Consider the following 27,049-nt stretch of genomic DNA (forward strand, 5'->3'; position numbering starts at 1 on the left):
TCCAACCCAGGTTGAACCACCAGCGTTTAGTTTCTTTACCGCACGGCCACTGTTGGATGTATTTATATTAAGTATTAAATTAGTTCATAGTATTAGCCAGAAAAAATAAAAATATTAAAGAAAAAAACCACTGGCATATATAACGTTGTACCATATACCAAACAGATCTGTTTTGCAAAGCACGAATTTTGGGTCAAATTATTAAAAAAAATTAAACTTGATAGTACCTCTGAAAATTTCTATATTTCATATTAATATCATGAAATGAAATATGTGAAAATAAAATTAAATACATAAAAAGAAAGGTAAGGATTTAAAAGATTTTAGAGGCTGTAATGTTACAAAAAGAAAATAGGTTAAAAAATATCTGAAAGATTAAGATTTCAGTGATTGCCCAAAGAGCTCTTTTTTTTAAATTCAGTGTGGTTTATCTGTAGTTATCGACATATGGCCCAGGTGGAATAGCGAAACGAAATTCAAGTGAAATCACGGAACATTTTCAGATGAATATGTATTGAGACTGACATGGGAACGTTATATTTATCTTCTGTCTGTTTAAAAAGTGAAAAAATATGTAATGTAATTTGTAAAACTATTGACTGTTTTTAATTAGATATATCCTGAATTAAATGCATTTTTATTTCTTTGTACGAAGGAAAGGAAGTATTGTAATCGTGAAAAATTTCTGGTATCATATTTCAGTATAAATATCCATTTTGATAGCTTGCGAATCCATTTGAACGATGTTTTTGTTTGATATCTGTACGCACGGACAGAGTAAAGGACTCTTTTTTCCAAAACTTATGAAATGGATTCAGAAGAAATTATTTCGTGACGTCTCTACGTATGTTTCGTGTGTGTCTCGCATAACTCAAAAACGAGTAGTTATAGACCGCTGAAATTTTTTTATATGGAACTGCTATAACATGTAGTTGAGCACTTCCCTTTTAGGTTTCGCCCAAAAGCTGAAACCAAACCATTTCCATTATAGAAATATTTTAGATTACAAAAATATTCATGTTTTGACAACGTCAGATTTAAACAAAAATTAACTTTCGACAAATAGCGACTTTTAATGCGGTCTGCCAGTTCCTCTCTTCGTATGTTGGAAAGCTTTATGCCCGTTATGAAAATATAAAAGTTTTATCGATTATTTTCTAAAATATAAGAAGTTTGACTCCCGTACAATAAAAATTGAGAGGGATATTTAAGTTCAAAATTTGCAATTTTTTATGTCACTTTCAGCTTGCCTGGAGGGATCGGCTATTCTAAGTTAGAATAATTCGAAGAAATACGTTTCCATGAAATGCAGCAAAAAATATGTATTATTTAATAGGTCGTACGAGGAAGTGATGTGATGGCTACATCAGATTTTTTTTTTTTTAATTATTATTTTTGTAACTCCAAAATCGATTACTTTTTAACAAAATGAGAGATAATTTCTAAAATTCATAGGCGATTGGCCAATTTTTTTTTTTTTTTTTTTTTTTTTTTTTTTTTTTTTTTGAAATTGTGATTAATGATTTCGGAGAAAGCGTGCTCGCAAGCAAGAAAATTATACTTATGAGGAAATTTAAAGTTGCAGTTATTTTTAAATCATGTAAATGCATATTTTTCTTAATAATTTTTTTCTTAACTATAAAAATGTATTTATAAAATTAAAGTTTGTACATTTAAACAAATATTACATACATATCAATAGTGGTTATAGATTACGATGGTTTTCTTTTAGATATTTCAGTAAGTGTTAAATTCGTTTTACGTAAATATTGTAAAAAAAAAAAAAAAAACACTCGGGGGGGGGGAACTAACGATACACAAGAAACTCTCGGAGCATTAAGGGGCACTACTTGAAGAATAACCATGCCAGTCTTTCAATTATGAGGCTGATTGATTCTTTCTGACAGACTGTGCGAAAGTATGGTTTGTTGTCCCTAACTGATTACATCTGTTAGAAAATCCCTTGTTCCCGCAGGCATGAGGTGCACTAATATCACTTGCGCGGAGAAAGTATCACGTCACCTAGAAAGCGAACGAATCAGAAATTAGCGTCCAAATGAGGCAATTCATTGATTCCTAAAAGTGCGCCAGAAATACGCAAAAAGAATCAGTAAATCGGTGGCACCAGCTTTCCTAGTATTCTCAGGAGTTCTGCCCAGTTAAGAACAGTAGTTCAGGATTCTTCAACAGCGACAGGTTTGTAGCTGAGAAGATTCGCGCCGTAACGTCTGCTTTATTCTCTCTGGGGTGATGGTAAAGACCTAGATCTCGAGGTTTACTAGTGATGAAAGGATGAAAAGTGTATTTAAGTTTGTCTGCCTGACTTCTTTTTGGCATTTTGCTACGATTGTTTGGCTCCAAATCAAAATTTTTAACTGGCAACCTTACGGCAAAGGATTACCAACAGGAAAGGTACCGATTACTTCCTAGTTATTGTTTGGCAGATTACACTTGAGTCATGGAATTAAAGTCCAGCCTAAATGAACTGCAGAGTCAGTGTAGCGATCTCAAAAAACAACTGGATGCTACAACAGAAAAGATGACATCTTTCATGCAGACGATTAAAACCTTTTGGAGCCCTGAACTAAAGAAAGAACGGGCTCTGAGGAGAGAAGAATCTACAAAATGTGTTTTCCTCAGTGATCAGCTGAAAGTATTTCGCTGTGAGAATCAGGTATGTTTTCGTTTTGCTGTACTTTTTTTCGTCGGTAACTCAGACAATTTTCGTAACGCAGTTATTCTCAACCTTTTTGCCCCATGCACCCCTTTGCTAAAAGATCGTTCCCTCTTCTCCGCCTTTCCCAAACTCGATAAATATATTACCGGCACTGTACGAAACGCTGGCATTCTATAGACTACCTAGGCATTTTATAGAATGCCTGACGTTTTTAGGCAAACTATGAAATATGAGAATTATTATGTACTTTACTTAGCCACTGTATATAATATCTGGACATTCTATAGAATGACGGATGTTATTTAGACAAAGTATAGAAAAAGGTCATGACAAGGCTATCATTTAAAAGCTGTGCATTCCTCAAAAATACTTTATTTTTTCCAAAAAAAAAGTGTCATTAAAAAAACTTTTATTCAAAATATGTAGTTCGAAATACGAAGTTATACAAAACAAAATGATTAAAGAAATCAATGTATGGAATTATGCAATGAATGTATTAAATGCAAGAATTCTGTATGAATATATAAATGTTTGGATATTCGAAATGAATCATAGATGTATTTCATGCTTTGCTGGTTTGTCATTTGACATTCTGTAGAATGCCTAGGCAATGTATGAAATGTTAATAGTTTCATATACTGCCGGGCAATTTTTGGCATTGTATAAAATGCTTCGATTTTCTATAGAATGCCGGCTTTAATATAGTGCGTATACATCAGCATTCTGTTACACAAACGATAACCTAAATAGATGTATTCTTATGAAAACATTTACAGTGGGTTAAAAAAGTATTGGCAATTTCCTATAATTTATTAGTTAATAACTTAATAAAGGAAATGCTTGAAAATTTTAGCTGTACAAAACAAATATAGGAGGTAATAAACACACAAATCTAATGAAACTTTCGATTTAATACGCGTTTTACACAAAATATACAACAAAAACGTAAATTTGCATATCAAAAAAAGTATTGGCAAAGTTCTAACTGCTGTGCAAATTTCGTTTTGTTGAGGTCACGTGTTTAGACTGACAAGAAACCCTATTAGTATAAATAAAGTCTGCAGTGCTACTTCAAAACTTTTAAAACTTAGCTTGCATCTTTACAAGCTAGACGCGGTGGCAAGGGCAAACGGAACGGAACAAAACTTTTAAAACTTTATTTTGCTAATGATGTGATAAAATTGCTTCGAAGTCGAAGAAGTTGGATGTTAATGTTAAAAACATGATTATTCAGCTCGGAAATAAGGGTTTAACTAATCGTGATATAGGAATACAATTGAACATAAGTATATTTACTGTTAGAAGTGTTGTAAAAAAGTTCAAAGAGACAGGATCGACGGGAAATAAGATTAGAAGTGGACGGCATCCAATATTTTCTGCGAGGGAAAATGGGGCATTATTAAAGGGGTTAAGAAAACTCCTAAAATATTTGCACCCCAGTTAGCCAAAGATTTTAATACTTTGCATAAAACTTAATGTAGAGACTAAACGGAATGTCTGACATGGAGGAAGTTATTATGGAAGGGCAGCTAGAAAGAAATCTTTCATTTCAGAAATAAACAAGAGAAAAATATTAGATTTTGCAAAATCATTTTAACTTATCAGAAGAATTTTGGAACACTGTTATTTTGTCCGATGAATTGAAGTTTAACATTTTCGAGAGTCATGGACGACAAGGGCAAACGGAAAGGAGAAAGCCTAACACCGAACTGGGAAAACAACATTTAACTTAGACTGTAAAACATGGAGGGAGCGTCGTAGTTTGGGCCAGTATGGTAACCTGTGTGCTTTATTGATGGTATTATGACAGCACGCACGTACATTGACATATTGCGCCATAACGTGAAATTCAGTGTCCCAAAAACTTGGCTTAGGAACATCATTTGTGTTTCAACAGGACAATGATTCTAAGGATACAGGAATCTCATCTCGCACTTTTTAAAATTGAGACCCCTTTTTAAAATTGAGATTTTTTTTTCGCGACCCCAGGACCCCATAATATTTACAAAAATTTTGCGCGACCCCATAAGAATTGCGCAAATCCAATATACGCGTGAGGGAAACTGTCAAGTTTTTCACTTGTACGGTAATATACTATTGCAGTTTTAGGTCATTAACTTTAATTTCTAATTTTAAGACATAGAACAATGTGAACATTTTAAATAAGTAACAGACGACACAGCGTCACGTGAAAATTAAGGAAAATGAACGTTTATATTATAAAAAGAATGCACGGAAATGTTTCCGTTTCTTTCTTTGTCTGTATAGTCTTACCTTTATCTATTTTCAGATACATTGCGTAAAAATATTTGCAATTGTAAAATTATTATAATAAGTTAAAAAATATCAAAACTGCTAAAATTTTGGGGGACCCTCTGTTGCATGTCCCGCGACCCCCTTGGGTTTAAAGTCTCAGAGCAGGGCCTTTCTTAGGCCATCGGCTGCCCGCGTACTTTCCTAAGATTGCCGCCCCAAGTTTTTTTTTTTTTTTTTTTAAGTGCTCAGTGATTAATGAGATTTTTATTTCATACACACTAAGTACTTACTATGACAAATTGTATAAAAAGTACTTGCAATGAATTTAAAGTATTTAGGCGTGGTATCGTGAGAGCCCGGCCGCCCCAGATTTTTGCTGCCCGCATACTTTTACCCGGTGCACCCCCGCCAGGAACGGCCCCGTATCAAGAAATTTTTTGGAACGAAACATGTTTTTCGTCACTCATTAATCAACTTAATCTAAGACTTCAGAACACTTTTCCCTTGATAAGTTTTGTTTTAAGTGTTAAACAAAGGAGATTAAAATATTTTTTTTATTGTTTTGGTTTTAATATGTACTCTGCTAACCAAAGAAGTAAATTATTTATGAGATAATAATTATTTTCATTTCAGTATTCCGTAATTAGTATCTGGTATTAATTAAATATCATGTTCTTCGCACTTACGTCAACATAAAATTCAGTTGAATTGCAAAATGACAAAATATTTGAAAACAGTATATCTTTAGAATTTTCGATAGTCTCTCGCGCTGAAGATAATGTTTTAATCCGTATAGTGTTTGCTACTTATGGCTTTCGAATTGTTGAGTTTGTTAAGAATTAATTTAAATTTTACAAAATATGAAATTCGAAGTTCAGGCTTCCAGGGTAGATGTTTGGGTGGAGGACTACGTTATTCAAAATTTAATGGCTCTAGGTATCGTCGTTTTTTCACAATGCAAGAAACATACATACGTTCAAGCGGATTCTTCATTTTTTAATTTCTTTAAAAGTAATACACGCCGATAATATTTTGTGGCAACAATTTCAAAAGTGATTCAGAGATTTTTAAAATGATGCGGCGCGAAATCCCGTTTCAAGACTAATAGCCTGAAAACTGTTCTTAAAACTGCGGCTTAAAATTTGAGATGTCATAAGGTTGCAATAGCAATTAATTTGTGTTATGATGCTAAAGTTTGCAACTATTTGCTTTTCCCCCTCTTCAAATAAAGTTTTAACATCGTTTTGATTTTTAAAAATGATTTAACGAAAGATAAATGCATTTAAAATTATAGTTAAGTTTCATTAAAATTAACAGTTTCGCTCATTGGGGCTACATATATAATAATGTAAAGAGCATTAATTACAGGAAATGTACCCTTTTAGGTACTTGCGTATTATCGCAACCAGGTTACGCTATTTGTAAGTTTGAGTAAAAAAGTATGAATAGAAAGAAAATGTACATTTATTAATTACAGATAATTTTTAATACAGTTTTTTATATTATTTTGGCCCACCAGCGGCCGAGCGGTAAAGTCGCTGAACACTGGTAGTTCGGTCCGAGGTTCGAATCCCGCGAACGGGCTGGCTGCATGGGTGTTTTCGTGGTTTTCCCCATGTGTAACGTGTATACGAGCCAGTTTCCCTTAGAAAGTCCTCCACGAAAGGCATCCCTCCTCTTAGGCAGATAGCCCTCGTGTGCTTTGCCATAATTAAATACACCACACCACACCATATATTATTTTGTTTTAAAATATAAAATAGCAATTAAACCCTTCTGGTTTCAAATTTGAATAAGTTGCAGAATTATTTTTTTCGGCGGAAATCTTTTGGCTATTGCTTTTAGCACTGATTGAAAACCGTATTCGCCATAACCATGTACACGTCGACTTCTTTTTACTTAAAAAAACACCCCAGAATTGCCAAAAATGGCATTGCGCACACTCTTGACTTTATCCATGTACACTGCTATTTTCTCATAAATTACAAAAATTTGCACGAAAATGCAGGAAAATTTTGTGAATCTCCACATGCTCTTTTTACAAAACTACGTATAACACGTAGGTTTGCCGTAAGTAGGGTCGCCAAATTTGGCAATTTATGCGAATTTTGGCCTGGTTGCGTTAATACGTAAGTACCTAATTGGGTAATTTGAAGCATAAATTTAATCTTTTTATTAACTTTATGTTTAAATCGACCTTGCAATTTTTGTATAAGCAGTACTGTATAAAAAAACTCCACAGGGTGTAACATAGATTTAGGAGCTGAAAGACATTAAGTTAGACGATAAAAAGAGGCAAAATTTTTCCATTCTAAAATGATTCAACACTTATTTATTTTATACACTTAAGTAAAGTTGTTTATTTTACTCTTCTATATCCCAAATACTATATCAGACACTGAAAATTTGCTTTGATTACAATATGAAAACTTTGATGTTCTTTGTTTACAGATTTTGTTGATTAAAACTGAAATATCTTTCATTCTACCGATTGGCAAACGTCTGGTTCGCCGGAGGTAAAAATGTTTTATTTCAAACAGTATTGCCACTGTTAGTTTTCAAATCACTGAGTTTGTTAATAAAAAAATTTCATTAAATTCGTACAAAATAGGAAATAAATCAAAAATAAATTCGAAATTCAAAATTCGGGCTTCGGGGTGCATATATTCGGGCGGAAGGCTTACATGTGTTCAAAATTTGATGGCTGTCATTTCAAATATCATAAGAGCAGAACAGGTGGAGATTGGTACTCAAAATACAAAGAAGATACTGACAATTACATTGGTTCCGAAACGGCAATGGCTTCGATTGCAACTTTATTGGACTCCTTTAACCAGTGGGGATTCGAATACAATGATAAAAAAGCACTTTGAAATGTTCTAAATGAAATTAGGCAAATGTTTAAACATTCTCAAAAACGAAGTAAATTTGCTGATTTTTTTCTAAGAAATAAACACATACAATATGCATGAAAACTGATAGTTTGGAATAATATCCATGTTTTATCCAAGGGCATACCAGCGGCCGAGCAGTAAGTCGCTGAACACTGGTAGTTCGGACCGACGTTCGAATTACGCGAACGGGCTAGCTGCATGGGCGTTTTCATGGTTTTCCCTATGTATAGCGTGTATACGAGCCAGTCTGTCTTTGAAAGTCCCCCACGAAGGCATCTGTCCTTTTAAGCAAATAGCTCTCGAGTGCTTTGCTATAATCAAATAAACCAACCAGTTACCCGTGACCTGCTTTGCCGACATCAGTTCGAATAATCGAAAGTACTTTCGTTCTGTCGTTCCGTAAAGCGTAACATATTTAACTTTCATATTCAATCTGCCTGTTATTGAGTAATAAACCAAGGGATTAACAGCAGTTCTTTAAAATATTTTCCCAAAATTTTATCTCATTGATTTATGTATAAATGCAGGTACTTGCGTGTTATCACAACGACCTTAGTATAACTCGCATGATTGTTTAGAATTTGGCAAACTCTGTCAACCATGCACATAACCATTCTTCTGAATACCAAGCTCATCATAATTCTTCTGTCAAACAACGCAGCTATTTTCGTATGCGTTCTTTTTTGTTGTATTCCAAGTTCCAACGGTTCTTATAAATAAATCGTGGTATTTTTTGCATTAAATTTAGTTTTATAGTATGAGCCTATGAAATTTGCCAGCAATAGAAGATACTGCGTAAAATTTATGCAGGAGTACAGAATTTTGCTGAAATTTTTCTAAAAGTAACAACAAGGAAATTCGTTTTCCAGATAGTCGCTGTTGCCGAGGTTTGCACGTACCTGAGTCTCGCAGATTTCCCCGGATGTTTTCTAAGGCGAAAACAGATCGCTGTGACTTGAGGAGAAGAACAACGCAAAAAAAAAATTGCAAAAAGATTTAAAAAAGAATGGAATTGTTTTATTTTTTAATGTATCACATAATCCGTATTAAATAATTAAAATTTGTATTTGAAATTGCTAAAGTATGTCTTCTCTTCATACGTTGAGTGTGTGTGTGATTATGGCAAAACCTCGAGAGCTATGTACTTAAGAGGAGGATGCCTTCGTGGAGGACTTTCTAAGGATAACTGGCTCATATACTCGTTACACATGGGGAAATCCACGAAAACGCCCATGCAGACAGCCTGTTCGCGGGATTCGAACCTCGGACCGAGCTACCAGTGGTCAATGACTTTACCGCTCGGCCACTGGTATGCCCACGGATAAAACATGGATATTATTCCAAACTATCAGTTTTTCAGCACTTCATACGTTGATAAGAGTTATGGACTTACGATAAATTTCGATAGTTTGGGAATCTTTTCTACCTTTTCATCTGTAAAAAAAGGCCCACCAGCGGCCGAGCGGTAAAGTCGCTGAACACTGGTAGTTCGGTCCGAGGTTCGAATCCCGCGAACGGGCTGGCTGCATGGGTGTTTTCGTGGTTTTCCCCATGTGTAACGTGTATACGAGCCAGTTTCCCTTAGAAAGTCCTCCACGAAGGCATCCCTCCTCTTAGGCAGATAGCCCTCGAGGCTTTGCCATACTCACACACACACATCTGTAAAAAAATCGCCAAATTAAGGCAAGGTCTTTGCGTTAATATTTAAGTGCCATAATGTGTTTAAATCATGAGAGGGCATGATTTCTGTCGAAAGCCTGCAAGCAGATGAGCTAGTCAGACCGCTAAATAGCTGAATTCGATTCGGGCTCATATCCCTATGAACAGGCTGGCTACATTGGAATTTCCGTGGATTTATTCTTGCGTAATGTAAGTAAGAGCCAGTTTTTTTTTTTTTTTTAAGTACTCCATGAGACAACAACTCTTAAGCCGATAGCGCTGGTGCGCTTTGCCGAGGTATGCTAAATTCCGAGTATCATAAAACACCATTTGAGAAGCATTGCAATAGACTTATTGTAAATTTTGTAATGTGATCAAATCCACGAGTGAAGAAATGCGTTTCAAATTAAAGCATTGTAACAAATTTGATAGATTATGTACAGTAAATAATCACCGGTTATGTGGACTCCTTTATAGACTCTGTTTCTGCAACTAGCTTACTTATCGTGTAAATCTCAGTTTATTTCAGCGTGTAAGGTATGATTGCTTCCTTGTACGAAGTAAAGTAAGTAGATACTGGTCAAAACTCTCTGACGTTGTATATCAGTAGTAGCTAAAAGTTCACCCGTTCACTGCTTTCCAGTCTTGCAGATTTCTTTTCTCTATCATATTTCAACTGAAATATCCAATTTGAACGTTCCCGACTCCATTTTGACTGTTTTGTACATGACATTTGTACTTGCCGACGAAATAAAGAACTCTATTTTCCAAAATGGATCGTAAAATGGATTTAGAATGAGATTTTTTGTGACATCTATACGTGTGTATCTCGCAAAAGTGAAATGCGTTTAGTACAACTTTGGAACTTTAGGACTGCTATAACATCTGGTTGTGCACCTCCCTCTCTCATTGCAGTCTGCAGCACCAAACGTCAGTTGTTTGCTCGTAGACCTGTTCCATTTACAGAAGTGTTTTAAATGACGAAATATTCATGTTCTGGCAATGTCGGATTAAAAAAAATTTTTTTCGAGAGATAACGAAATCTAACTTTTAATGCAGTCTTTCGGTTCCTGTGCTTTTATTGGGAAAGTTTTGTACTCGTTATGAAAAAATAAAATTATAACAAGTTTGACTGCCGTACGATAAAAATTAAACGGGAAAGTTTATTTCAAAATATGCAAATTTTGTTGTTTTTCAGCTTACCTTGAGGGTTCACTTAATTAAAGCTAGAATAATTGAATTAAATAAGTTTAAATGAAACAAAAAATACAAAAAATCTGAAAATAGTGTGTGTAGTTTAATAAACAGTACGATGAAGTCATGGGGTGTTCAAGTCAGATTTTTAAGATACTGTTAAACGAAGTAATTTTCTAAGAAAACTCCATCTCGACAGTAATTTGTCGTTCCGTATTTGTTATGCAAAAGAAAGCAAGATAGCAGACTAAAAAATAACACACTGAACAGCTAAAAATACTCAGCGCTGTCGAAGCTTCGTAGAAAAATCAATACTCTAACTATCCGATACCATCTTTTGCTTTACGATGCGTTTATAATGTGTTTTTATTTCTGTTTGCGAACCTTAATGGCTCAGACAGGAAAATTAATTTTGTTGAAGCTACGATAGTATGTGAGATAGATCTTACAATTCCGAATTATATTCAAATATCCGAATGTTTGTAATGTTCTTAGAAGTTAATTTAGTTAACAGAAAGAGGGGTATATATAGGTAGCCCTCGCCTTACGAGTGCGTGTTCGGTCGCAGGTAGATTCTGACTTTAGTCGGGGACTTATTTTATTCTTGAGTAGCCGCCTAAAGTAGTTCGGGGGGAGAGTTAATACGAAAGCTTTCAGGTTTTATATTACGGCCGAGCGGTAAATTCGCTGAACACTGGTACTAGTTCGATCTGAGGTTCGAATCACGAGAACGGGCTGGTTGCATGGGCGTTTTCGTGGATTTCCCCATGTATAATGCGTATACAAGCCAGTTTCCCGTAGAAAGCCCTTCACGAAGGGCCCCTTAGGAAGGTAGCCCTCGAAGCTCCCGTAAACCAAACCAAACCATCAGATTTTATATTGCGCACAAAGTTGCGTTTTTTTTTTTTTTTTTTTTTTTTTCCTTCCCATTTACATACACATACACGTTTCGACAACATACGGCTAACGCTCCTTTAAGCTAAAAATATTTAAAAACATCGTATCTTCAGAATTTCCGATACAGAGTCTCGCGCACTGGAGATAATGTTTCATTCTGTACAGTGTTGAAATCGTTGAGTTTGTTAATCAAAAATTCTTTGAAGTTTTACAAAATATGAAATAGATAATAAAACAAGTTCAGTTGAAGTAAACGTGCATGGAAATAATTTAAATATTTGACACTAAGTATTTATAACCATTTGTAATGTTTGCGGTATGAATTCGTTGGTGACGTTTATAATATAATAGATAATTTAGAGGTAAAAGTTTTTGGATATTTTATTTATTTTATACGTGGAAATGTTCATCCTTGGAAAGGGTATATACTTTTTCGCGATCAGGTAATTTCATATATGTGCTTTTTACCGAGTTTAAAGATTCACAGAATTTTTTTTGCATTTTCGTGCAAATTTTTGTAATTTATGAGAAAATAGCAGTGTAGATGGATAAAGTTATGAGTGTGTGCAATGCCATTTTTGTGCAATTCTGGGATGTTTTTTTAAGTAAAAATAAGTCTACGTGTAAATGGTTTATGTGTATGTGCTATTCTGAAAAACGCGCAAGGAGTTTGCGATTGTGCACTTTTTCCCAATTTTGCAGTTAATATTTGTCATGATTAAGCAGTTTTGTTACATAAAATTTCTAGCATAAGTGTAATTCGGCTAGTAGATTGTTGGAAAAAGTGTTCAGTAAATAAAAAGAAAAGAAACATGTCTTTACTTCGTGAAGACAAAATGGCGACGAAAAAAAAAAAAAAAAAATAGAGGGTTGCTGTAGCAGAGTTGGTCGCCAAATTTTCGCCAAAAAATCGCCAAGTTACCGTAATCCAAAGATCGACCAAGAAAACATACTGACATTCATGCAGATTCTTCATTATTTAATTTCTTTAAATATAATACAGGGCGATATTTTCTCTTTTTGGCTAATGAAAAATGTTTTAAACAAGTTTTTTAATTTTTCTTACTCATTATTTATCAGAACGTACGTAAACGATAATAACAATATCTTAGATGGGGAAAAAGAATTTTTTTATGAAAATTTAATGTTTGGTACCTGCAAAACCTTTTTATTGGTTACGCTTTGTAACTGAAATGTATTGATAGCTGAATACTAAATTTTCAGATTGACATTTATTTCAAATAATTTTGTAAGGTTTAATTAATCATTAGATTACTTACTTTGAACTAAAAAATAAACAAATTATGGAATTAAGTTTTCGGAGAAAATTTGTTTACTTTTACCCCTCTCGTAATTAATTTACATCTTTTCGTTGCCCTGCGTTGGCAACACACTTGGAAATCGTTCGTAGAATTTGATCACTGGAATGTAGATGACCTGTAATTGTTTTACACAATTCCTGACTGTAATTGTGTTACTGGATTATTATTAGGTGTTTATGCATGGATATTTAGTTATTATGAGTTTACAGTTTGGTTTGTATAACGTGAGAGTAGTTGAATAAAGTTATTTCAAAACGAAACTTCTCTTCAGCTTCTGCGCCATTTGATTAACGGAAACTAAGCAATTTCCAAAGTGAGACGAGACCTGTAGCAACCTCATTTCTCACTTATTTATTAAATCTGATAAAGTTTGGAAAGAAATTACTAGAAATAATCTTCTTCACGGACTGTAGAGGTTCATCAGCTAACAGCGTTCTTTTCTTATTCATTTTTAACATTGAATAAAGCCTACCAGCTGCCGAGCGGTAAAACTGCTGAACACTGGTTGTTCTGGCCTGGCTTCTATTTTAAAAGAATAGGATGGCTGCACGGGCTTCATCGTGGTTTTCCCCTTGTGAAAGGTGCATACGAGCCTGTTACCTTAGAAAGTCTTTCACGAAGGCAGGCAGCTCTAGTGTGCTTTGCCATAAGCAACTAAATCAAACCCAAACCAACTGTGAATAAAAGCTGTTCACATATAAATGCATTTCCAAACCAAGCGATTATTCTTTAGTACAAAAATTCGTAACTGAGTGTATTTTTTTTTTTTTTAACCATTAAAGTACCAGTAAAAGATAATCAAATCTGTATCTTAAAATCTCTGAATAATATCGTAAATTAATTAGCTCTATTTGTGAATTTTCTGTTGCGTTATTCATGTTCGTTTCTAGGTAATAAAAATAATGTGAACTTGGACTCCCGAGAGGATAAAATTGTAGATTTTCTGTATTTTCAAGAAATACGTAATTGAAATGTATTCGCGAGCGGCATAAAGCTGCTTCGTGGGCCTTCAATTTGAGACTGTTGTACTGAGCTAGAGAATCAACAATAGGTTACCTTACAATGAGTTAATGACTTGTTGACATTTTTGCCAAGCTTCTTCCACCGCTTCCATATTTTCTCAGACGATCATTATCTTTTATTTGGGGGAAGAGGGCGGATTGCTGTGGTTCTGCAAGTCTATTTCCGATAAGTGTGGGTTTTTATCCCTTTGTACGTACTAATGTGATTTACTTAGTTTATTCTTCCAAGAATACTGTGTTTGACAGCTATAAATTGCTAAAGTGGTTTCTCTTCATCAATTCTATTGCAATATGATGCTTTTGCAAAAGCAGTTCTGTATCTTACCACCTGCTTGGCGTTTTTATCATTTACTAGTAAAACGGCTCTACCTACTGTCATTGTTTCGATTGTTCCGGTTCAGTGGAAAAATCTATTCCTTCCTCCGTGGTGGTCTCAAATTCAAATTGCACGCGGGCCAAATTCACGATCTCAAAACAGTGGACAGTTTTTTTTAACGAAAGAAAATTATTATTATTTTTTTTTTTTTTTGCCACATATTTTTTCAAAGTATAAAATTGCCACAACCGCCCTAAAAAAAATCAAATTTTTATTTATTTTTTGTCTGAAATCTAAAGGTTGGCATATGTAAGAAATTTCTGTTGGTCACACTTTGTAGTCCAAACGTATTGAGAACTAAATGTTAAAATTTGAGACTGACATTTATTCAAATAATTGTATCGCATTGAAGTAACCACTAAATAACTTACTTAAAAAAGAATTACACGAAAATTTTTCCGAGAGGATCAAAAATTGAGGGAAAAAAAAGACTATTTTTTATTTATTACGTTTTTGTGTGAATCATACAAAAAAATTCATATTTGCATGTAAATAATTTATAAACTTTTATATTTTACTACGTATACCCTGTCAATTAACTGCAACAACTAATGGCGTTTCGATTTCCATAAAGATTGTAACCTGGGAGGAAAATTGCTATAAAAAAAATTGTAGAAAGTATCTTCATTACAAATTACAGACACTTATCGGCAATCTGGTTCTTTTCGCAGCGTTATTAATTTTCAGCTGAGGAAACAAACTGTTCACGTGTAAACGCAATCCCAAACAAAGCGATTATTCTTAGTGCAAAAATTTGTGACTGAGGCATTTATGTTTTGTGAAATTCGTATAAAAGTTTAGTCAAATATTTATTCACAAATCTTTGATTAAGATTTATCACACAGTTTACAATAATTAGCTCTTTTTCATCCTTAGTTAAGATTTATCCCACGGTAGAATTTCCTTGAGAAGTTATGTGAAATTGTAGTATTTTTGGAATAATATAACATGAATACCTAAAGAGGCGATGCTTTGCTGGAAAAGTAAAAATACAGGTGCTGATATATTTAACATTGTGTAAATGGCTATCTCGCTTAATTGCCGAGATATCGCCGAGCTGGCGATGGGTTTGGCGACTAATTTTATTTCAAAAGTCGCCAAATTCAGTGACATTTTAGTCCAGACCCTCTATGACTGTAACGGGTATTATAAATGTAATTAATCTGTATATGCAACTGTAACCGTATCCGGCTCTTAAATGTAACTTAACCATGTATGCCTTTCAGTAATTTCGAGAAATGGAATGTACTAGTTTCTCGGCGGTGCGGTCGGGTGAAAACTGTTATATTTTCTGATTAAAGTACCGCGAAGTTCCCTATTTATATATATGTCTCTAGTTATATTTGTATTAAATTTGTTAAATTTTGGCTGTTTTGATGGGCATTTCTTTTCCATCGTTTAATGTTATCATTTGGTTAATGTCATCAAAATAGCAATGGACAGACGTGATCACATAATTTGTATTTAGCATTAGCCATTAGACTTTTCATTGTGATCCTAATTAAAATGCAAAACTTATTCTGTCTAATATATATTTCAGCTCTTTAGTACTTTAAGTAAATGGGATTCATTGTAATTATATTTAAAATGAAAAACCTTCTACGAAATAAAGGAAGTATTGTAATTGCAAGAAATTTCAAGTGTCATTTTTCAAAGAAAATATTCATTTCGACTGCTCTTGAAACCATTTGAACGATGTTTTTGCGTTACCTCTGTACGCACGGACAGAATAAAGGCATTCTTTCCTTTAAAAGTGATTAATTTATATAGTTTTTATGTTCTGATTAAGGTTTTTATGCCTTTACTTAATCTGCATGCAGCAGTCGTAGAATTATCAACAGTTTAGAAGTTTAAGTGGGAATTAAGCCTAGCGAATCGCCACTTGTTTACATTTAAAACTCAGTGGAAAAATGAATTCAGTTTCTGCGCGTTCAATGGCTTTTTGTCCAGTTGGACAAAAGTTATTTTTCTGTTTTGTGCACCGTAAAATCTGCCTTCTAGCCCGATGGCTGAAAAAAATTTTCTACTATTTTTCAGTTTTTAATGAAGATGTTTTGAGTTGATGATGTTGATGTTAACGATGATGAGTAATGTTCTGTATTTTTGCTTTGCCGCGAAGTAAGAACTGATTTAATTGAATGAGAAATATATCTCTAATGAAATTTGAGGATATAAGTTTAAATGAAATGCAGCCAAATAAATAAATAAATAAATAAATGTGTATAATTTAATAGGCCGTACAAGGAAGTCATGTGGTGACCGCAACAGATATTTTTTCTCGTATATTTTCAATAATTTATTAGTTATTGTTAAATGTAAGATTCATAAATCCTTGTTACAAAGGGAGATAATGATATAAAACTGATGAATTTTTCTAAATTTAATAAATGTTTTGTAATTTATTGTTGAAATGCAAATATATATACGGTGGATAATATTTAGGCTTGTTGAAATAAAAGTAATATAAAAATGTAGCAAAATGATTTTGTGCATAACTAATTATAATGTAAGGGAATGATTTTGTAAACGCTGATAAGGTAAAATCACAAACTTTTCAAACAAAAAATAATATTTATTATGCACATATAGTCAGACATCTTTAAAACAAAGCTAAGCGATGTAAGAAACGTACATATAAGAGGTAGTTTCTTTTAAAATTAAGAAAAAAAAAAAAAAAAAAGAAAACATAAATATATCATGACAAACAAAAGCATTTGGAAAAGTTCTTATCTAAAATATAACAAATAGTACAAGCAAAATTGTTGATTTTCTTTGTTTTTCACTATCGTATATTGATTATTTCAATTTTGACAGTGGAAAGCAAAAAGATATATTCACGATAAATGAATTATAGTAATGTAAATTTAAGCAAAAATACACCTTGGAATAGTGTTGGTATTTTGTTTAGTTTATTATCGTAAAGCACACGAGTGCTGATAAGGAAAAATATGCCTTTGTGGCGAATTTTTCAAAGAGTGTGGGTGTATTTAATTATGGCAAATCACACTAGGGCTATCTGCCTAAGGAAAGGGATGCCTTCGGGAAGGACTTTCTAAGGGAAACTGGCTCGTATACAAGTTACACATGGGGAAAACCACGAAAACACCCATGCAGCCAGCCCGTTCGCGGGATTCGAACCTCGGACCGAAGTACTAGTGTTCAGCGACTTTACCGCTCGGCCGCTGGTGAGCAATTTTTCAAAGAGAAATTGGACTATAATCATGTATGTCTATTCACTGGCATTGTTTTATATGATTAAGGTTGATTCCAAGGCTCATTTTTGCCTGATTTGATGTTTGATACTGGCCTGGGATTTTTTCCATACAGAAATGGCAGTGAATTAATAATCTTTTAATTTCAATTACATTTCCCTTTGAAGCATGTGAGAAGCAAGTTTAAAGACAGACGGACAACACTGACATTTGATTTGCAAATTTAGTACCCTGAGCAATTTTGTTAAAACAGAGCGAAAGTCATTTAATTATATCCTCGTGCTCTAGGGTCTGTAGCAGGGACAAGGACATATCGAACGCCAGCACGTCTTCCAGCAGATGCTGGAGCAACGGGTGCAACTGGAGCGACTGCCACTGGACGAGCTACCACGGATCTGACTCCTAAACCGGAAGAAACAGGAGCCCCTCCTTGGTCAGCTGAAGATTCAATAACAACGTCAGCAGGGTTGACACTGGCGGTACCTGGTTCGTTGGTTCTAATGACTGGTCTAAATCCACCCTCGTCGGCAACGTACTCGACAACTCTTTCATGTCCTTCCAGATTCCTGACGGAATAGGATCCGCTTACACGTCCTGCTCCATCGCCGGATTCCTGGTGGGAACTCTGTCCACCGTCCTCACCGTTTGCCGAATAGCTGAAGGAATAAGGAATGGGTATTCCTTGAGGCTCCTAAAAATGCAAATTTCTCATCAAACAATTATTGAAATATGACTTTTATTAAGTAAAATAAATGCATGTGACACCGAATATCTTGGAAATATTATAATAGCAATCATAATAGCATACGTGAAGATGATCTTGCTGTAGATGGGAAAGAATGGTTGACATAAGATCTAAACTTGTACTGCATGAGAAATGCATGTATAGATATCGCAATTATTATAAAATTACCAAAGATAGGGTTACTACATGTACAGGTTTTGGATGACATGTCCTCAGGGACGTCTTAAGGTATGGGCCCACTTGGCATTTACCCGCGTGCCCCACGAGCATAGAGGCTCCATGTTAATTCGTTTGCATTTCATTCCTGTGTGTGGTTTATGTAAGGGTTCTAGCACACTCATTTGCTCAAGGGCCCTTAATAAATGCTGTTAAGGCAGCAAGCAGTGAAAGTTCTGCCTTTTTAAACTTGTCCTCTAGATGTTTTGATGCTCTGCAAGTTAAACACCTGAGGCTTTCCAATGAAAGGAAATAAAATGAAGCAAAATGTGAAGTTTGTGCAAGTTATATGCCCATTTTAAAGCATTTACAGTTAATTTTTACGGTGTCGTATTGCTACCATGCTTTGGATTAGCTAGTAATTAAGAGTGAGATAGGCAGATGTGGGTTCACCAGTTAACTACAAGAGAGTTTTATATAATCTCCTGCCGATTAGTATGGTGAGTATTGACGTGCGTCCAAAGTACGGAAATAGTTTTGATAAGCAATGAGTATCTGGTATTTTATTGTGTATTGCCAAATGCACATATTATTCTGACTTAATATGTGCGGTCTGATTTTAATATGTATTAAAATTTTCCTCAAACAATTATTGGCATTACATTATAAATTCGAGAATGCTGTCCTGCTATCAGTTTCAAAAGGAGGAATTCAAGCCTTTGGCTCTTTAGAAACCAGCATAATATCAACAGAAGCTCTTCAGTGCCGAGAATTAAGCTGAAGCCTGTTGCAGAAAAATCAGAAAATTAGAATACACTGGATCTCTGGATACAGTGGCATCTACATTGACTACCAATAAGTATTTGGACACCTGTGATAGAAAGGAAAAACTATATTCAAAATCAATAGTTGGTAGAACCTCAACGAGAGGTAATTACATGACAACTGGCATTGTCGTCCTGAAAGTAACAGGGGTTCAACCCGTAAAACTGCCACAACGTAGGAAGTACATTGTCATCCAAAATAGTGCAGTAGGCGTCGGAGTTGAGCTTACCATGAATGGGGACCAAGGGTCCCAGCCCATACCAGGAGAAACACCCCCAGACCATAATTCCACCTCCGCCGAACTTGACTGTTAGCACAATGCATTCTGGCAGGAGACGTTCTCCAGGTAGACGCCACACCCAGACCCTGCCATCTGAACGGTAAAGGGTGAACCTGGATTCGTCACTCCAAAGAACCCGTTTCCACTGATCTACGGTTCAATTTCGATGTGATTAGCACCACATTAACCGAGCAGCGCGGTTAGACTTTGTGATCAAAGGCTTATGGGCAGCAGCACGACCATGAAAACCAAGCAGATGTGCTTCCTTACGGATGATATTCATTGAAACAATACTCCCGGATGCCTTTTGAAACTCCTCGCGGATGAGGGACATTGGTTGAGTGCGGTTCTTCCGAATTTCTCTGGACAGCACTCGTCGGTCTCTATCTCCCAGTTTCGCTGGTCTGCCGACTCGGGGCACATTCCGACAATCACCGCTCATCTTCCACTTCTTAATCACATAGGCCACTGTCGATTTTGTGTACTTCAGATCGCTAGATATGTCCCTTAAGGATCGGCCACATTTGTGATTCTCGATAATTATACCTTTCTCGAAATCAGAGAGCTCCGAACTGCGAGGCATCTTGCATGCGACTAAAGCCGGTGCTGTTTCCTACACGATATATAACGGCGGAGTCCGTGGCACACCTTAGGACCACAGATATCGTCACTTGCATAGGTGTCCAAATACTTATTGATAGTCAGTGTATAGAAACGAACAGGCAAATTTCCTCGCACGAAAAGGCGCATAACTATTACAATCTACAAACTCAAATATGTCATATCACTCTATAAAGCTGAACATAAAACAGTCTATGAAACAAAGACATCAACTGAAATTGTTGGATAGCATTAAGATGAAACAATGGAAGTCTGATGATCTCGCTTTTCGGCTACTTACAAGCCAAGATTGCCTAGGCGAACATCTTTATCGAATTGTTATATTTGTTCAACCAATTTGCTCGTTCTGCTGTATTTTGCCTTGCCATTAGAAGGAAAAACAATCTATATTATTTTTAGTTTGTGCAGAATTTGGCTTTGGTTACGGGGGGGGGTGTGATTATGGCAAAGCCTCGAGGGCTATCTGCCTAAGAGGAGGGATGCCTTCGTGGAGGACTTTCTAATGGAAACTGGCTCGTATACACGTTACACATGGGGAAAACCACGAAAACGCCCATGCAGCCAGCCCGTTCGCGGGATTCGAACCTCGGACCGAACTACCAGTGTTCAGCGACTTTACCGCTCGGCCGCTGGTGGGCTGGCTTTGGCTTTGGTTACGAAAGAATTTTAGAAACATTTTACCTTTTTTTGGGTCCTGTATAGTTAAAGTAAGAATGTGCTTACAAAAGCTTAAATTGTGCTGTAAAATTATGTTCTTTATTATATTTTTGATACAGGAAGTTAACTTGTAATCATTAAGCAATTTCTTAAATAATAAAGCAAAGTTTTTCCACATATTAAATAAAATAAATAATGATAAGGAAAAGAATTTACAAATTTATGTGTGCAGTAAAGATTCAAAATGAAATATACTTACGTATTGAGCAACAGCTACTCCAACTAAGATAAGAAAGATAACGAAAACCTGTAGGGAAAAAAACAATACCTTGTATTAATCCGAGATAACAAAACAAAAAAAAAAAAAAAAAAAAAAAAAAAAATGCAGTAGGAAAACTAGTTAAGGAATGAAGAAAAAAAGAATTTCGTAATTAAATTTGATTTCTAAGGAGCCTCAATTATTAAAAGTCTTTAATAATTACCATTATTCTCTTTCACTGAATTTTCTTCTTCCTTCATTTATTATATAAAATAAAATGAATCTAAATATTTATTTTATTTTTTCCCTCCTATATAATTATTCTAAGAAACAACATTTTTTCAATACAAGCGCCTCTAAAATTGTGATGCGTCTTAGAATTGCGGATTTTTTTCTCGAATTAATATTTATTTTGAAACAATAAAACATTTTGATTTGTTAATTTAAATAATAAATCATAATCAGTTATTAAAAATATCTGAGTATGACAAAGTGCGCGAAGGCTATCTGCCTAAGAGAAGGGATGCTTTCGTAGAGGACGTTCTATTGGAAACTAGCTCCTGTCTATGTTACGCATGAGGAAAAGCACGAAAGCGTCCATGCAACCAGTCCAATATTCCGTTCACCAGGATTTCAATCCTGGTCCAACTACCAGGCTGAAATTTATGGTGTTTTTTACATTTGAAGATATCTTAGCATAAAAGAAAAACTATTGTATTAATATTTTTCTTCTATGCCGCTGATCTTAATGCCTCTAACTTCGATGCAAATATTTTTGCCATGGGAAAAGCAATTTTAAATCTTCATGGACTTGATACTAACTTTATCAAGGCAGTTATATTTGTTGACCTCGGGCTACAATTGTGGCAGCTGTCTCTTGCACACCTAGTGATTACTTTCTTGTTGAAGAGATTAAGATAAATGTATCCAAAGCAATTGCCTCTGCCTGGGAGCTTGTTTTTCAATAGATCCCCAGCCACTGTGGAGTGCCTGAAAGCGACAGCAATGAAATTGAACATTTGGAAAAAAATATTGCGATTTTTGTGGGGAATATTTTAATGCTATTCATTTAATGGAACCTCTCCTGAAGACCACTTCCCACGACTGTTTCCGAAAGTGACTATTATATCTAGGAATGTAAATAAACACTGGTATCACGCATCATCTTCAGGAGCTCAAAATTGTGTAGAGCGGTTATCATTTTAGGTCGATTTTACTGTAAATGAAATGCTTGAAAGCTGTTATACTATAGCTTTATTGTGTGAAAAAAACTTAAATAAATATTCATTCCAATGGGTTAACAAACTGATTTATCACAATATGTTGGCATCTTATAAACTTTTTTAACCGCTACCTAACTGTTAACACCAAACAGAAATCAAATAAAAATTAATGATAGTAATAAAATCTGAGAGATTTCAGATTTTAACGATCGCCCAAAAGGACTTGTTAAGATTTTTTACACTCTTGCTGAGCTTGCAGTGTACTAGTCTGCTGTTCCATTCACTCCTGCTAGCCTATTTTTTTTTTATTGTTCTTTTGTCGTTACTAACAATTTTTTTGGTGTTTTAAGCTTTATTATTAAACATCCTTTTCTTTGCATTTACGCCGTATACAATTAAGCAACAAAATCGCAAAAAATTTTAAAAGCAGCATTGCAGTATACGTTTAGAATTCTCGATGCAGCGTTAATTATTAGCGTACATTTTTCTGTGTTTTTCCCAGTTCATCATAATGTTCAGTTTTCTGACTAAGTTGGCTTTAGAAAAGCTTTTTATTTTTTTGCACTTTTCAACGTTTTATGTGTTAACTTTATTTATTAAATACCATGTTCTTCGCTCTCACGCTACGTAAAACTCGATTCAACAGCAAAATCATACGAAATATTTAAAAACAACGTATCTTTAGAATTTCCAACGACAGTGTCACGCGCTGAAGATAAAAATCCTTTTTTGTTTTCGTATAATGTTGCCACTGCTGGCTTTGAAGTCGCTGAGTTTGTTAATCAAAAATTTGATTAACAAACTCAGCGACTTCAAAGCGAGTTAAAGTGTTACAAAATCTGAAATAGGTAATAAACCAATTTCGAAATTCAAAATTCGGGCTTCCAGGTATCCATGTTCGAGTGGAGTACTACTTTATTCAAAATCTGATGGCCCTGTGCACCGTCGTTTTTTCACAGCGCGAGAAACAGGGATACATTTGTGCTGATTCTTCATTATTTAGGTTTTTTTAAAAATATAATACAGAACGGTAATATTTGGTGGCAACAATTTGAAAAATAATGCAACACATTTAAGTGTTTCGACGCAAAATACCGTTTCGAGACTAATCTCGTTCGGGACTAATGTCCATTTTGAATTAACATGTAGAATTAAGGAAGTCACTCCTGTTATTTTAGACCTAAAACGATTGTCTGTCATATTAAAAAAAACCATTACAAAGATATGGCTGCTTGCCTTTTAGTTAAAGTTTTATTTTGTAGTTAAGCTTTTACAAATCCCTAATGCTTGGTCTGTATATTCTATAGTTACTCCTTTAAATCGTTTACACACAATTCAGTTAGTATTTGATTTTTGGACTTAACAGAATTTGAATAGGAACTAGTTGCCACTGAGGAAGCGGAGATGGAGCATACTCTCTAATAGCCATGATTAATGTTAAATTTCTACCTTTGAACCATGCCGCTTGCCTTATATTGCAATAACCTTCTAGTCTGAGGAAAAATTTTGACATCAGCGACAAGATAGGAATTTATTCAAAACTAACTCTTTGGAAAATTTTAAAAATAATTGTCATAATTGTCATAATACAGCTAAAGATAGAGTTTTGAAAGAAGGGGCAAAAACTTCGAGCAATATAAAACGTAAAACAGAATTTTACCTTCATCTTGGAGATAGAGATGGCTGAACTTCGAGCAGCTGTGCAGGGACGATGTGGATGTCAATCGTTGTCACCGGCTCTTTATATATGCGATGTACCAGTTGAACTTCTTCTGTTTTACTACAGTGCAAAATACGTCTTGAATGCTTAATTGCTGTTACGCTTTCCGCACGCATAGAAATGATCCAAGAGGTCATCGTGTCAATTTCCAGTTCTTATCTTCCGACACTGATTTCAAAATCCCGCCTTGAAGGTTTCACGCCCCGGGTTTTAACTTGCACTTTTACTTTCTTCACTCTTGTTTATGTCGTATTTGTATTATAATAAAAAGAAAGTGAACCCAGTCACGTACATGCTATCATCTCATATGGAGGAGGAGTAATGAGTTGAAGGTTTATTTTGCTGTCTACAAGCATACATTCTGAGAACTATCCTGTCTTCTACGTCGAAGTGTAATTTGCTGAATATGCGCGGTCGTGAAGGTGTTATGAATGTCTTGATCATTATCTTTTAAGTCGACTTTATTCCTGGTGATACCTAGTTTTGGGTCACGAGGTGAGTCATAAGTCGAGCAAATTTCGCACAGGGGTAGAAGGCAATTCGGGCAAGTTCCCAAGCACCGATGGCTATAGGTTCACCTTGTTGAAATTGGGGGAGATATATAATTTGAAAATTTGTGATTTTCAGCTTCCTATTCCAAGCACTGAGGGGCCGGTTAAAGAATAAACTAGAGTAATTCAAGGCTATTTTTTTTTCCTCTTAAGTGCCATTCAAGAATATTGTATATCCTGTTTTCCCAAAGGACAATTTTCTTTTAGCTAAAGAATAGATACGTCAGAGAACGCAAGAATTTGTAAATCTGTGAAGTCAATATGAAGAGGACACAAAAATTGCTTGCTTGGAAGTGCCGTAAAAGAAACTGTTAAAGTTAAATTTTGTGCCAAGAAAAGAAAAATAATGAAGAGTGCTTCTGAAAAACTACACGAATTAAGACCGAAGAAAATTCATATTAAGCCGAATACGAAAAATGATGATGACAATTATAAATCGAATATGAAGGATTTCAAAATAGAGTTCCGTCTTCTTTGCTAACAATGCAATGTACGAAACGTTGTACAGACCATTAGTGAATTATCACTATGTCTTGTATGACAAGAATGACTAAAATGAAAGTGTATGAAGGACCCTTTTATTTTACTCAAATAAAAAGTTAACACACGGCAGCCTTCATGCTTACAAAAGCCAACAGTTTTGGTTTAAATCAAAGATAATGAATTGACCAAAGCTAAGGAAAGTAAGTTAGCCTATTAGCCCAAGCACAATTAGAATAGCGCATGAGCTGGCTGTGATCTAAGCTCGGCGTTACAAGCGTAATGGCGAGAATAACGCAACGCCGCAGAATACTAGTATTAGCAGGAGAATCAATTTAGCAACGCGGCGTTCAGCAGGCAGAACAAGCTGCGATTCTAGCCGCTAAAAACCTCCCTTTAAATACTTTCTTTTTTCTACCTCATTTGAAAATCACGCGAGCAAGAAATTTGCATTGTGACAGGAAAATGAAAATGAGGAAGATAGGAAAGCGATTTAACATAAAATAACTGGTAGGAAACTGAAATGATGCCCTGCAGGCTCACTTATGATTATGTAAATATCCCTGAATCTTCTTTAAAGATAAACAAGAATGCATTAAATATGAAGGGGAAAATAAAAATCATATATAATGATACCGTAATATTCAAAAAAAGGAAAATTTTAAAATCCATGTTCAGCGACAGAAAAAAAGTGGACGTTATCTAGAAAAAAATAATTTGTATCAGAAATTCAAAAACTAAAATCTCAAGTAGCGAAATTAAAAAAAAAAAAAAAAAAAAAAAAAAAAAAAAAAAAAAAGAGCTAGCTGAGCATTTTATATAGTTTATAATCGTGTGAAACAGAAATGTCAAACTTAAAATGCATGCTGGGAGCATTCAGTATATGGAACAGAAAGCAACAGAAAAGTATATGGAAGCAACAGAATATTCAGTATATGGAAGCAACAGAAAGGCCAATTCTTTTCAAGGGAGAAAAATAAATAAATAAATAAATAAAAAGTATTTAAAATTTTTCTTACTAAATATCTATGAAAACGTGACATAAACAATAATGTAATGATATCGTATGGAGAAGGAAACTGAACTTTCTATTTATTTTTTGTTTGAAATCTATTTATTTTTTGTTTTATTACCCGCAAGCGATATTTCTTGGTTATGCTTTGTAATTCAAACCTACTGAGAGCTAAATATTAAGTTCTTAGACTCAGCATTCCTTTCGGATAACTCAAGTATGTTTAATTAATCATTAAATAATATAATAAAATTTAAACTAAACAGATTATGAAAAACTTCTAAGTTTTCAGACAAACTTGAGAATAAATGACTTTTATCTCTTATTTGTTACATTTTTCTTCGTCGTATAAATAAAAATACGTATACAAATAATTAAAAACTCTGTATTCCTTACTACAGCTTGACACTTGATGGTATTAGATTATTATAAAGTTTGCAGCCTTAGGGACAAATTACTGGAAATTGTCTTCATCACGGATTGTACATATGCGAATCGGGTTTCTTATCAGTTTTCAACTGTGAAAAAAAAGCTCTTCGCATCTAAATGTATTCCCAAAGAAGACAATTATTCTTAGTGCAAAAGTTCTTAACTGAGGTTATTTTTTGACAACTATAGTTAATGAAATCTGTATATTGAAATCTTTTAACAAGATTTATATCACATTGATAATTAATTAATTACATTTGCAGATTTTCTGGCGCGGTGTTCACGTTCGTTTTTAATGGAAGTGAAAATAACATAAAGTAGAACCTCAAATAACTAAAATCTTTTAACACCGTATTTCCAAACAAATACATAATGAAAATGTTTTTGAGGGCCGCATAAAATAAATATGCCAAAACCAACAATTCACCAAAGTAACCTACAAAGTAGCGTAACCTACTTACCATAAGAAGAACAATTATGATAACAATTAACTTTGTGCAACTACTTTGCCTCCTTCTCTATTTTTACTATAAATCTTACCTCTTGCTGCAATATCCCTATTAACCATTTCTATCACTGCCA

General features: G+C 34.5%; 2 protein-coding genes across 2 annotated transcripts in view; one reads left to right on the forward strand and one right to left on the reverse strand.

Annotated features, from left to right (window-relative positions):
• Positions 1-27,049, forward strand: part of LOC118196388 (uncharacterized) — a 310,238-nt gene that overhangs the window by 4,754 nt on the left and 278,435 nt on the right. The window lies entirely within an intron of this gene.
• LOC118190136 (cuticle protein 10.9-like) lies at positions 17,456-24,040 on the reverse strand. The gene is made up of 3 exons (XM_035360825.2): positions 23,936-24,040; positions 21,053-21,100; positions 17,456-18,200 (listed from the first exon to the last, which is right to left on the reverse strand). The coding sequence occupies exons 1-3, from the start codon at positions 23,939-23,941 to the stop codon at positions 17,775-17,777; spliced, it is 480 nt and encodes a 159-aa protein (XP_035216716.1). The 5' UTR covers positions 23,942-24,040; the 3' UTR covers positions 17,456-17,774.

The sequence above is a fragment of the Stegodyphus dumicola genome, chromosome 6 (assembly GCF_044657685.1).
Source record: "Stegodyphus dumicola isolate Sdum_Otavi_A_Nest chromosome 6, ASM4465768v1".
Classification (NCBI taxonomy): domain Eukaryota; kingdom Metazoa; phylum Arthropoda; class Arachnida; order Araneae; family Eresidae; genus Stegodyphus; species Stegodyphus dumicola.